The following is a 13,786-nucleotide window of genomic DNA, read 5'->3' as shown; positions in this document are numbered from 1 at the left end:
GGCTGGGCCCGTGGGCCATGGCCGCTGAGCCTGCGCGTCCGGAGCCTGTGCTCCGCAACGGGAGAGGCCACGGCAGGGGAAGGCCCGCATACCACAAAAAAAAAAAAAAAAAAAAAAAAAAAAGGGTGAATGGCATGGTATGTGAATTATATCTCAATAAAACTATTAAAAATATTACTAATGAAGCACATGAATGGGGCCATTGTTGAATCACAGGGTCTTTTTGTCCAGAGAGCACCAGTGACTGCGGAAGCTCTTTGCAATGCTACCCAAGTTGAGGGATGGGAGGAAATGGGATGATGAAGAAAGGGTTTTAATCAAACTCCAAATATTTTCATCTGATTCCCAGTTTTCATAGAAGCAACCGGTATTTATTGAACTTCCTCTATGAGACAGTCCCTGCTTTAGGTGCCAAGACTTCATCAGCCAGCAAAACAAATTCCCTGCTCTCAGGGAAGATGGACTTTAAATAAGAAAACAATAAATAGATAAGAAGTCAGGTGAGACAAGTGCTGGGAGAAAGAACCACCAGGGCAGGAAAGAGAAAACTGGAGGCTGTTGCTATTTCGAACAGAGCAGTTAGGAAGGCTCCTTTGAGCAGAAGCCCAAAGGAAGCAAAGGTGCATGCCATGTGGGTATCAGGGGGACAGGCAAAGCAAAGGCTTGAAGTGATGAAGTGATCAGGGTGCGAGAGGAAGAGGAAAGAAAACGGGGTGGCTGGGCGGGCAAGGGACGGGAGAGACAGGGAGGAGGGGCTGGGAGGGGACAGAATAGGGCCTTTAGGCCATAGTAAGGGCACTGGCTCCTACCAGGAAGATGGGAGGGTTGGAGCAGAGAAAATGACATGCCCTGATTTAGGGTTTAGAAAAAACACTATGACTTTGTGAAAAATGGACCAAGGGGGCAGAGTTGAAGCATCCTTCTTCTCCAAATAGTTTCACCACTTATTTGATATATTTGAGATCTTTTTAAACAGTTTTTTGAGTTACTTCACAAAATCTGCACAGTTTTAGTGCTAGTAAGCTACAGTTTTGGTTACAAAGAAAGCATATTCAGTACTCTTTTTCTTCTTTATTTTCATCATTTTTAATTTTTCTCATATTCACATTCACTTGTTTGGAAAGCCTTTGACCTTGAGTAACACGTGCTTGTAACAGAAGCTCTGCAGTAGCTCAATACAGATGCTTACTGAGATTCACGCTGGGCCAGATCTGCGTAGATTTGTAGAGTATCAGTATGTCTTTTCACATAAATTGACTAAGTCATTGATCTTAATCTCAACATAAAAGTGATTCATATTTGAGGTTATTTTAGATAGGTTAACAGCATTTCACCAACAAAACATCGTTTCGAAACTTAAAAACAGCTGAATACTGAAAACTGTTATCACAAGGACTATCATTCTTTTATAGGCAAAGAATTGACAGATTAAACAATTTGTCTGAGGTCACACAGCTAGTAGTTAAGTGGGTTGGCCAGGATTTAAACACAGGCAGTTTGAAATGCAACCCACAAACTTCACTACACTATAGGTATCTCAAAGAAAGTGGCATCTGAGATGGGTCCTCTAGCAGGTTGCACCCCCAACTCCCAGGACTAAAGGGAACTGGTAAAGGCTGGGATATCCGCTCTTGGGAAGGAGTTAGGGAACAAATTAGGATCAAAGCTCATGAAGACAATCTCAGGAGAGGTTGGGCATCTAGCTTGGCCATGGAGGCAGTCAGCACATTTATGGAACTTTCTAGGGTTGGTCTCAATCCTCTGGATCCTGTGTGGGACACAGGTTGTGTGCCAGAGACCAACAGAAGGGGAAAGGGCCTATGGATAGCAAGCCTTAAGAGTGTGGCCTGAGACTGGCCCCGGGTATTGCCCAAGTAGAGAAAAGGCCATTAAGCCTGGTGGGAGGGGATGGCCCATGGATGGGCCTGGTGCTGGGAAAGCCCCAGACATACGCCTTCCTATTAGTCTCTCCTCCTTTTACTTCATTCATGATAAATCACTCTCTTCTCCCTCACACAGGGCCCTGTGGGAGATGACAGACCTCTCTCAACACGGGTTCCTATCCTCCAGAATCTCACCTTGAGGTGACTTTGGACTGGGAGACTTTGCTTCTCATTTAATCTTTACAATCTGAGGAGGTGGGTGATATCCTCCTCTGATGATAAAATGATGATAAAATTGAGACATTAAAGAGGTTAAGTAACTTGCTTGAGGTCACACAACTAGTAAGAGGCAGGGCCCAGATTACTTTGGGTCTATTGGATAGTAAAGTGGTTTTATTATCAGTACTTACAAAGATAGAGACAGAAAAGCAAAAACTGAGTTAACAGCTGCCCTGTCAATGCCAGCACTGGGATAAAGCAGCAGAAATGCTTAAATGTAACAGTACTGGGCATATGTTGCAAAAATTCTATGAGGTTCTTCTAAATTCTTCCTAAACACGGAAGGGTTTGGAGCATCCAATATTACCACAATCTCAATCACGAACTGGAGAAATTACCAGTGTAATGAATTCTCATTGCATATCCATTCTTTGCTATTGCTAGATGGACTTCACGTCAGCATAGAATTTTCTTCCAAACGCCAAGATGCACCAACTCGCTCGCAGGTTCAACGACAAGCTATACTCCAATCTCAACACCCCTTCCCCACCACCAATACCCAGGCGGCAAGTAGATCCTTGAAGGCAGGATTCAAAAGGGCATCCCCACTGCCTCGCACGCTCAGATGCTGACCCCAATCTCACCCTTCCAGGCCCTTCGCCCCCTGTGCATTCTCAACAAATGCTCAGCTCTGCGGGGTCTCCGTCCTGGGGGAGGTAGCCCCTTCTTTGGTGTTAGCAAGCGAACCCCTGGCCATGCAGGTGTCGGAGTGGGACCTCCCCGCCCCAAGCGAAGGAGACCTCTGGGGTCCCTGCCAGGTCTGGAGTTCGGAAGCTAGGCGACAGGAAACACCGCGGGCCCGGCGCAGATTCCAAGGCCAGCCCGGGGCGGGGCCTTCGCGGCGCGCGGAGGGAGCCACCGGAGGTTCGGCAGGTAGGGCAGGGCTCACGTCCAAGGGTGGGGCGGGGCAGGGGCAGGAGGCGGCCACGGGTGAAGCCTCAGAGCTAGCACACAATGGGCCGGAGCGCCACAACATGAGCCGAGCCAACGCGCCGCCGCACCACGTGGGCCGCAAAATGCGCCGCGCTGCCAGAAGCCAGCCAGCCCACGCCGAGCGCGGAGCAGCGCGGCGCGGCGCGGCCTACGTGCGCGCACGCGAGCGTGCGTGCGTGCGATTTGCGATCAGGCGGCGCGGCGGACAGCCCCGGCGGCGGGGCGTGGGGAGTTATATTGCGGGGTCCTTCCTCGCTCACCCTGGTTCCTCTCGGAGCGGAGACGGCAAATGGCGGACTTCGATACCTACGACGATCGGGCCTACAGCAGCTTCGGCGGCGGCAGAGGGTGAGGCGGGCGTGCGCGGGCCCCGGCCGGGCGCGGGAGGCGGGCGGAGTCAGGGGCCCCTGGGCCGCGGCCTTCCCGCGCGAACAACAGGGGCGGCGAGCTGTAGGGGCCCGGCTGGGCCGACTGAGGCCTCGTAGAGGCGCCGGGAGGAGTGGGGTCTGGAAATGGCGCGCTCGGGGAGGGTGCGGCGGCGGTTAGGCTCCCCGGGTTTTGCTCGCGGGACAGATCTCTCTCTGTGCCACCTCCTCGCCGCCTACGACGTGTCTTTCCTCTCCCTCGGTCGCAGGGCCAGGCCGCAGCGGCGCTGAGTGCCCGGCAGGACAAGCTCCCGCTTCCAGCCCCATCCCCCAGTACGGCGGGGCCAGCGCCGGGCTGTGCTGCAGCGCGGGGGTGGGGGCCGCGGCCTGTCCCGCTCCAGTCCCGGTCCCGGCCGCGGCTTCCTGTTGTCAGCCTGCGCTGCAGGCCCCCTGGCCCCTTTTGCCAGGAGACCAGCGGGCTTGGTATGATTGGAAGGCCGAGAGAGGGGCGATTCCCATCCCTTTACGGGTGTGAGGCTGGGATTTGGCAGCTGGAGCCATGGAATAGTTCGATTCACCCCGGGGTCGGGGGAGACCAACACACATCATAGCATTGTATTTATCCGTTCTTAAATCAGAGTGCCTTGTTGACAAGTGCTACGTGCCTATTGGCAGAAAATGTTATTCTTCCTCGTTTCTCCAGACCTGGAAAAGGAATCGCATTTAGCTTCGTTCTGATTCTGGTCATACACAGACTATATGTAATTGAGGCACCTTGTTTAAAAGAAAGATCCCTGACTAGTGAAGAAAAAGCTTATGGTGTCCAATTCCAGGAACCCGCCCTAGATTATTTCTTTTTAGACACAAGTTACCTCATACAGAATTTAGAAGATAGGCTATAAACATCTTGTTGTTTGTCAAGGGCACACTTGGCCTTTGTGTGATTTACAGAAAGGATTACTTTCCCAGGATGACACCACAATAGTACCTACTGAGGTGTCCAGTCTCCTGGGTTTCAATCCTAAAAGTATCTTTGTTTGGTGAAGAATGATCTTTTAATACCTTGGTTTGGGAATGGCTCAAATAAAAGCTTGTTTGGGTGCAGGAATGTTCCCAGTATCATTCATGAAAGTTGGGGACATGGAAGTTGGGGGAGGTGGAGCCACCTGTTACTTCAAAGAATACTTTATTTACTAATAAAAAAGAAATAGATGTTGGATTACATGTAAAGTTATTGCCTTTGGGGTAGGTTTCTAGACATCAAATTTGTACTTCAGTCATCTCAAAATTTAATAACTAGGATTTTTTTTTCCTAGTTTCAGAAAGCATTTGGAAGTACCCAGGAAAACTCTTAAACAGAGTAGTTCAGATTAAGGCAGCTCCGAGGAATTTTAGTTGGTTTGGAACTACAGTGTTAGTCATATTATACAGAGCCTGGGATTTTTTATTATTATTATTTTTAAATTCTGCCTTTTGACAAATTTACCAGCTGTTCTGGTGACTAGAGGTGTTCAACTTAGACTTTCGGTGGATATCAAATTTTGACAGTTGGAGTGCCTTGAACAATAGAAGTTGATCAGAAGTAAAATTCTCTTTTAAGATGCCATTTATTTATCAGAATATCAAAAGACGAGGACACTGTTAGCCATTTGCCCAGGTGTACTCCAAAAACTTGTATAAGAGAATAGTAGCTGGCATGATACATCTCCTAAGCTTCCTGATAAAAAGTCCCTTTACTGTTAATCACCTTCTACATCTTACCTTCTCAGAATTTTCCACTTCACCTTCATGTAAAAGTACATAGGAAATACTGCTCAGATTGCCAAAAAGTAGTTTTAAAAACCTGTTGGTGAATTTGTGTTCTTGTAGGCAGTGTCACAGGTGAGTCAGGAAACGTCACAGAGGACTAGACATGTAGTGGTGTGATCTGTGCCAAAGCTTTCCTATTCCAGATGGTTAATGTTATTTTAACTTCACCAGGTCGGAAGTTATCAGTTATTGGAATCTTTGAAATTTAGCAAGGTGATAGGATAGTTGACCAGATATTCTTCAATGATAATTTTGAGTTTTGAATTATGTTCACATCAGTACATGTCTCAGTGCTGTTTGTTTGTGTTCAGATAGAAGCTTAAGCATTATAGACGATTACCACCTCTGGAAAGCTGGTCTTGTATTGCTTTGTTTGGTACTTTTTTTTTTTTTAATTTAATTTTATTTATTTATTTTTGGCTGCGTTGGGTCTTCGTTGCTGCGCACGGGCTTTCTGTGATTGCGGCGAGCAGGGGCTGCTCTTCGTTGCGGTGCGCAGGCTTCTCACTGCGGTGGCTTCTCTTGTTGCAGAGCACGGGCTCTAGGCACGTGGGCTTCAGTAGTTGTGGCACACAGGTTCAGTAGTTGTGGCTCTAGGGCTCTAGAGTGCAGGCTCCGTAGTTGTGGCGCACGGGCTTAGTTGCTCTGTGGCATGTGGGATCTTCCCGGCCCAGGGCTCGAACCCGTGTCCCCTGCACTGGCAGGCGGATTCTTAACCACTGCGCCACCAGGGAAGTCCCTGTTTGGTACTTTTGTAAGGCAACTTCTCTCTAGTCTAAAACACCTTAGCTAGATAAGATGTCTCAACTCTAAGCAACTTGGGTCACAGGTGAAAGGAATGGCGGGTTTGAAATATAGAGTCAAGGGGCTTCCCTGCAGTAATTAAGAATCCGCCTGCCAATACAGGGGACATGGGTTTGAGCCCTGGCCCGGGAAGATCCCACATGCCGCCGAGCAACTAAGCCCGTGGGCCACAACTACTGAGCCTGCGAGCCATAACTACTGAAGCCCACGCACCTAGAGCCTGTGCTCCACAACAAGAGAAGCCACCGCAATGAGAAGCCTGCGCACTGCAAGGAAGGTAGCCCCTGCTCGCTGCAACTAGAGAAAGCTCATGCGCAGCAACGCAGACCCAACGGAGCCAAAAATAAAATAAATAAAAACAAATTTATTAATTTATTTTAAAAAAGAAGAGTCTTATAAAAAAAAAAAACAAGAACTTGGGTTTTAATAATTATACATTCCCCGTAAGTTTATTTTGTAGTTGTGTGTAATAACCAGTACGGTTGTCAGGAAGCAATATTGAACAACTGCTTTATTTCCCCAGCCTATAGAGGCATGTCCTCTGCAGCAGAGGAGAGAACCAGGGACTGCATTGTTGCTCAGAAAGCAAGTCAAAACAAAATTCCAAATTATCAGGAGTTGATTGTACCATATCTTGAATGTATTTGGTTTTGCACTTGCTAAATTATCTTTGTGGGGTTCCAATTTTTCATTTGCTATTGACAATAAAGTGGAGAGTAACACTGATTTTACATTTTTAACTGCAAAAGGCCTTTTGAGTGCTTAACCTAAAAGTAGCATCAATCCTGAGAATTAGATTGGAACTTGGAATTAGCAAGAATTGATATTGCTGAAATGGTATCTGCTAAAAGTTGATTAAGCTACAAAGTTAAATATTCTTTATTAGGTTCCAGTTAGGGGATTTAGAATTCTAATCTTTGAGTCTTATAGGATTTAAGCTTGGCATCTCTCTAAATTTCTAAGTATATTTTAAGCCTTAAAATGAGGAAGAAAGTGTATAAAAGTTAGCTAGTTTCACTTATCACAGGATCTGTAAAGGTGTTGAAAGGCATATTCTAAAATCCTGTTTACCTATCAGATGGCAAGTTGTTTGGGTTTATTGTCATCCTTCTCTCCACTCGGTCTCCCAGTGCTTGATTCCAAGTCATTGTCCTCTTTGAGAAGTGTTGTTACCACAAAGACTTGGTTTTACCAAGAGATCTTTGAGATGTCAGATGTTCAGGCAGAAGCCCTGGCTTTAGAATCAGGCAGACCAGAGCTTAAGTGTCCTCTTCGCTGTGTATTATCAGTATGATCTGGACAAGTTTCTTTACCTCTCTGAGCCTCACTTTCCCCGCATATAAGATAGAAACTCCTCTTTAGGGCTGTTGGGGAGTATTAAATGAGATGTTAAACTGTGCAGCACAGTATCTGGTAATTAAAAATGCTTAATATTTGGTAGCTGTTGATTTATAATTTTTTTAAAATTTATTTATTTATTTTTGGCTGCGTTGGATCTTCATTGCTGCGCACGGGCTTTCTCTAGTTGCGGTGAGCGGGGGCTACTCTTTGTTGCGGTGCGTGGGCTTCTCGTTGTGGAGCACAGGCTCTAGGCATGCGGGTTCAGTAGTTGTGGCTTGCAGGCTCTAGAGCACAGGCTCAGTAGTTGTGGCGCACAGGCTTAGTTGCTCTGCGGCATGTGGGATCTTCCCAGACCAGGGCTCGAACCTGTGTCCCCTGCATTGGCAGGCAGATTCTTAACCACTGCTCCACGAGGGAAGTCCAATTTATAATTTTTTAATTCTTAAAATAATTCCTTTGGAGTTAGAGTGGGAAAATTTCTGTTGAGGGTTAGATGGAGTGAGTTTTTATTTTCCTGTCTATATTTCTAAAGTCAATAAAGGGAAAGCTGTTCATTTTATAGGCGTAAAGCATTTATAATGTAATACCATAAGTATGGTAAATTAGTACCAAGTAATTCATTCTTTTTATTTATTTATTTATTGGCTGCTTTGGGTCTTAGTTGCTGCACACAGGCTTTCTCTTTCATTGCGGTGTGGAGGCTTCTCGTTGCGGAGCATGGGCTCTAGGCGCATGGGCTTCAGTAGTTGTGGCACTCCGGCTCAGTAGTTGTGGCTCGTGGGCTCTAGAGTGCAGGCGCACGGGCTTAGTTGCTCCGTGGCATGTGGGATCTTCCCGGACCAGGGCTCAAACGCGTGTCTCCTGCATTGGCAGGCGGATTCTTAACCACTGCGCCACCAGGGAAGTCCCACCAAGTAATTCATTCTTGTATATTATTGGTTTGTAACAGAATTCATGCTTGGAATATTAAAATGCTTCTGAGATTTCTAAAAAAAATTTTTTTCACATACTTTTAAAATTTATATTTCTGTTTGAAATTAATCTTAGTGTTCTGGAAAGACTTTATACAAATTCAAGAAGTCTTCCCAGAAACTTGGAACATACAAAGCAGAATGTTTGGCTGGGGGTGTGGGGGGGCATGGGGGGAATCAGTCCTAGATCAGCTCCACCTTCCAGTTTCCAGGTTCCGCTAGAAACGGAAGTGTTGGGCAGAAGACCATGCCATGCGTCTTTGCCTTTTCATCATTTGTGCAGCTGGTTAGACCTGCACACTCAGGGCACGAAGTAAGCGACCACTTGATTTTGATTGCACTTAGCAGCTGTAATGTCTAAGTTGTCCTTTTAAATAATTGAACATCTTATTTTTTTAAAGTTTGCCAACCATATGATGGTTTTTAAAATGTTTTTCTTGATAGGACCCTCTGGATGTACTTCAGTATGTTGATACTCTGCTGAAAACATAGTACCTTCATTGCACTCCAGTATAGGGTAGATGTAGCTGGTGATCTCCCTCGCTCTGCACACTGTTCTCTAATTGAAATAATCAGTTGCATTTTTGGAGCCCCCTCCACCCCCCCGCTTTTTTTTTTTTTGGCCGCACCGCCCGGCTTCTGGGATCTTAGTTCCTCTGACTAGGAATTGAACCTGGGCCCTTGGCAGTGAAAGTGAAAGCAAGGAGTCCTAACAACTGGACCACCAGGGAATTCCCTGGAGCCTTTTGAATATCTCGCTGAGTAGAAGACAGCTCATTTCTCTTAGCTGCTTCTGTATTCACTCTTGAAGTAGATTGTTTGGTTGACATATATGAAGAAAAATCCAGCCTTACATAGGTAAGTAGTTGGAAGTGGGAGGGCTATTTTAATAGCCTTTTCAGATAATTTTAGATACTCTTATTTGTGACTGTACCAAAACTTGACAGGTGGTAATTTCCATAAAGGTTAGTTGTAACAATAAACTTTTCACACTCTTACATTAAAATCCATAGATCTATCTTATATTTTGAGTGGATCTTTTACTGTGCTTTTTTTTGGGGGGGGTGCTGTATTGGGTCTTTGTTGCTGTGTGCAAGCTTTCTCTAGTTACGGTGAGCAGGGGCTACTCTTCGTTGTGGTGCGCGGGCTTCTCATTGTCGTGGCTTCTCTTGTTGTGGCGTGCGGGCTTCAGTAGTTGTGGCTCGCGGGCTTCAGTAGTTGTGGCTTGCGGGCTCTAGAGCGCAGGCTCAGTAGTTGTGGTGCACGGGCTTAGTTGCTCTGCGGCATGTGGGATCTTCCCCGGCCAGGGCTCAAACCTGTGTCCCTTGCATTGGCAGGCAGATTCTTAACCACTGCACCAGCAGGGAAGCTCAGCTGTACGTATTTTTTGGTAACATGATACTTTGGTCATTTGGAAAATACCAGTTCACTGAGTTATGTAGCTCTTCCAAATGTTGAAGCATTTCACTATACAGTGTCAAAAATCATGTTCATTAATGTCGCCATCAGTTTCATCAGAAAAATTTCAGGTATTGGGAGACTGTCAAGCTTATGTTAATAGATAAAAAGTTTTCTAAAATTCTGGTTTTTGCTTGAAAGCCTGCGTTTTGTCATTCGCAGCAGATAGTACTGTTGTTTTCCTTGAAGTGACAGACTCACTTCATTTACAAGAAAATGTCTATGTAGCATCCGAGTCTGAACCATAGTTTGTCAGTTCTTTCAGGTAAAAATGGTGTTCCATGAAAAAAATAGCTAGTTCAGCTTGTAACTCACTTGCAGGAGTGCTTTTCCTGGAGATAACCATGTACTTCTGTAAGTAGCAGAAGTGCTTCATTCCCATTTCGTAACGGAATATTTTAAAAGTGGGTCAGTATTTAGTAAAATTAATCATTTTTACCACTTTATCAAAAACATTCTTTGCCAAAGGTGGCTTTTTTTTTTTTGGCTGCACCACGAGGCTTGTAGGATCTTAGTTCCCCCACCAGGGGTCGAACCTGGGTGAAAGCGTGGACTGCTAACCACTGGACCACCAGGGAATTCACCCCCCCCCCCCTTTTTTTTTTTTTTTTAATACTGCAAACGCAGGAGTAATAGTGCAGTTTGGTGCCCCGGCCTGATTCATGCGAAGGCCAATGGCATGATCGGTGTACGTGTTTGTTCTCTTTGACTTAACAGGGTTACTACAGCCAGAAAGGTTTGGCTCCGGGGGGGGACAGAGCCAGAACCAAAGGAAGTACATTTTGGTGCTCTTCTAGAGGCCGTCTGAAAATGCAAAGAATTGTTACTTTAACTGATTTTCTGTTAATGGAGGAACCTCAGTATGGTCTAGATTGAGCTGGAATTTACCAGTTGCTCATTTTACCTAATACTTAAAGATTTTTTAAATAAATGTATTTATTATTTTTTATATTTTTTTTTTTGGTTGCGTTGGGTCTTCGTTGCTGCGCACAGGCTTTCTCTAGTTGCGGTGAGCGGGGGCGACTCTTCGTTGTGGTGCGCGGGCTTTTCATTGCGGTGGCTTCTCTTGATGCGGAGCATGGGCTCTAGATGCTCGGGCTTCGGTAGTTGTGGCTCGTGGGCTCTAGAGCGCAGGCTCAGTAGCTGTGGCACACGGGCTTAGTTGCTCCGCAGCATGTGGGATCTTCCCGGACCAGGACTCCAACCTGTGTCTCTTGCATTGGCAGGCGGATTCTTAACCACTGCGCCACCAGGGAAGTCCCATACTTAAAGATTAATCTGAATATTTTTATGCATAAGCAGTCAAGACTAATATATCAGACCCCCATGTAGCCATTACTCAGGTTTTTTTTCTTATTGTGGTAGAATATACATAACATAAAATTTACCATTTTATAGGACTTCCCTGGCGGTCTAGTGGTTAAGACCCCGGGCTTCCGCTGCAGGGGGCACGGATTCCATCCCTGGTCAGGGAACTAAGATGATCCTGCATGCCACGCGGCATGGCCAAAATTTACCATTTTAACCATTTCTAAGTGTACAATTCAGTGGTACTGAAGTTCACAATGATTACAATTCAGTAATCACTATTTCCAGAACTTTTTCATCATTCCAAACAGAAACTCTACCCATTAAGCAAGGCTCCATTTATTTCACAGTTTTAATTTTATAAACATTTTTGCTTTTTCTGTTTCATCTATCTTCCCCATTGTGGGGAGGGAAATGAATATTTTACAGCAGAGTCTAGTGTAACGACCTGGCCCATGTACCTATTACCCACTGTTTTTGTTTTTGTTTTTAATTTAAGTTTTATTTTATATTGGAGTATGGTTGATTTACAGTGTTGTGTTAGTTTCAGGTGTAAAGCAAAGTGATTCAGTTATCCATACGCATATATCCATTTTTTCAGATTCTTTTCCCATGTAGGTTATTACAGAATATTTGACATACCACTCTTTTCTGGGGGGTGGGAGTCAAGCTTTTACTCATGAATTGCTCCTTACACAGAATATGTTCCTTTTTCCTGTTTACGTATGCTCATTTTTTTGACTAGAACTTCTCTGATGTCGGTACGCGGGCCCCTCCCTGTTGTGGCCTCTCCCGTTGCGGAGCACAGGCTCCGGACGCGCAGGCCCAGCGGCCATGGCTCACGGGCCCAGCCGCTCCGCGGCATGTGGGATCTTCCCGGACCGGGGCACGAACCCGTGTCCCCTGCATCGGCAGGCGGACTCTCAACCACTGCGCCACCAGGGAAGCCCTGACTGTTTGTTTTTACAGGCTGTTTGAAAGGATGTGTGGCTTTTTTGCAGGTACTTTTAATATACTTAATTTTGATAACTATCATGTGAGGTAGCAGCAAGTTAAAATTTGATATCGTTAAATAATTATTAAGTATTATTTTATTTTAATGTATATATGTGTTTTAGTACAGGTTACTTGGGTTCTTATGACTTTTCAAATATTAAATGAAGAGAAGAACAGTTAGCTCTGACTGAATGCTTTTGAATTCTAGGTTTTAAATGGTGGTCTATCTACGGCAATTTGTAGTTACCTAAAATAATTTACGTTTTAAAATAAATTGTATAGTTGTAAGTTACTTGTGGATCATATCAAATTCGACATTGCCTGAAAATGTGGTTTCATGTAAAATGAAATGGAGCTGGTAGTATGTGGAATGTCAAATCTCAAATAGTAAGTCTTCTATTTTGGAAGAAAAGAACCTGTAAAGTTCAAAACTAATCCATAGAAATAGTTTACACCATACCTTTAAGACAGATTTCTTTTGTGGCAGTATTTCTGAGGACCAATAAATAGCTTGAGTTTTAAGATTTCATTTTCTCTGAAAAATCTGGTACTTTTTTTGGCTGCATTGGGTCTGTGTTACTGCGGCAGGCTTTCTCTAGTTGCAGCAAGTGGCGGCTACTCTTCGTTGCGGCGCGGCCTTCTCATTGCGGTGGCTTGTCTTGTTGCAGAGCATAGGCTCTAGGCGCGCAGGCTCAGTAGTTGTGGCACACGGGCTTAGTTGCTCTGTGGCATGTGGGATCTTCCCGGACCAGGGCTTGAACCCATGTCCCCTGCATTGGCAGGCAAGATTCTTAACCAATGCGCCACCAGGGAAGTCCCAAATCTGGAACTTTTGGACTGAGTAACCTTTTTCACCCATATGAAGTTATTAAATTACTAAGCCCATTTCTTTCTTTTCATGTGTGGGAGTCCAAAATTTTAGTTCATTATGATAAATACCTTTTCCCAGTAAGAAAAGTTCCCTAAAAGACTATGTAAACCAGAAGTCCCTTTCGTGTTCACTATTCATCTAAAACAAGGCTTTCAAACTGCCTGTTGTGTCCTGTTGGGAGATGATGAAATCAACTTAGTGTGGGTCCTGGTAAGCATCTTCTAAGGTGAAATAGAATAGAGAATAGTGTGCATTATACTATGAGTTAGTACTGTTGGCAGGCTTTTAAAAATTAATTTGTGTAGTTAACATGCAGGAATGTATGCATGTATTAAGTTGTGATGTAAAATGTATTTCTTGTTGTACACAGCCTGAAAATTGTTTGAAAAATACTTAAGTACATAATTGGGGATGTCATCTGAATACATGTAACCCTCTCTTATAATCTAAATTTTTTTCCAAATAAGCGTACCCACATTGGTGAAGAAGTTACTGGCAACCCTAAAGTAGTTGGTAGGCCTGTGGCTTCATTCCTTCCACCCTGAGTCTCAGATACTGTAATAGTTCTGGAGATAAAGCAGTGAACAAGACAAGAGTTCCTGCCTCAGAACAACTTTGCATTTCTCTGCATTGCTTTTTTTTATATCTTACAGATGTGATTGAATTATTAAGTTCCCGTTCACAGCAGAAAAGAGCTCCTTGAAATAGGGCTCAATGAAGAATTCACCATAGACACTGCTCCTTCATGCACATCCTGTAGTAATGACA

At 44.8% G+C, this 13,786-nt stretch overlaps 1 protein-coding gene across 1 annotated transcript; it reads left to right on the top strand.

Annotated features, from left to right (window-relative positions):
* The first annotated feature begins 1,065 nt into the window (after positions 1 to 1,065).
* On the top strand, positions 1,066 to 13,659 carry LOC114485398 (spidroin-2-like). Its single transcript, XM_028486743.2, has 3 exons — positions 1,066 to 3,443; positions 3,730 to 3,943; positions 11,897 to 13,659. Coding segments are annotated over exons 1-3 (801 nt in total). The 5' UTR covers positions 1,066 to 2,857; the 3' UTR covers positions 11,898 to 13,659.
* Positions 13,660 to 13,786: the final 127 nt, after the last annotated feature.

Source organism: Physeter macrocephalus, unplaced genomic scaffold (assembly GCF_002837175.3).
Source record: "Physeter macrocephalus isolate SW-GA unplaced genomic scaffold, ASM283717v5 random_1626, whole genome shotgun sequence".
Lineage (NCBI taxonomy): Eukaryota > Metazoa > Chordata > Mammalia > Artiodactyla > Physeteridae > Physeter > Physeter macrocephalus.
This window is presented reverse-complemented; position numbering and strand designations above follow the sequence as displayed.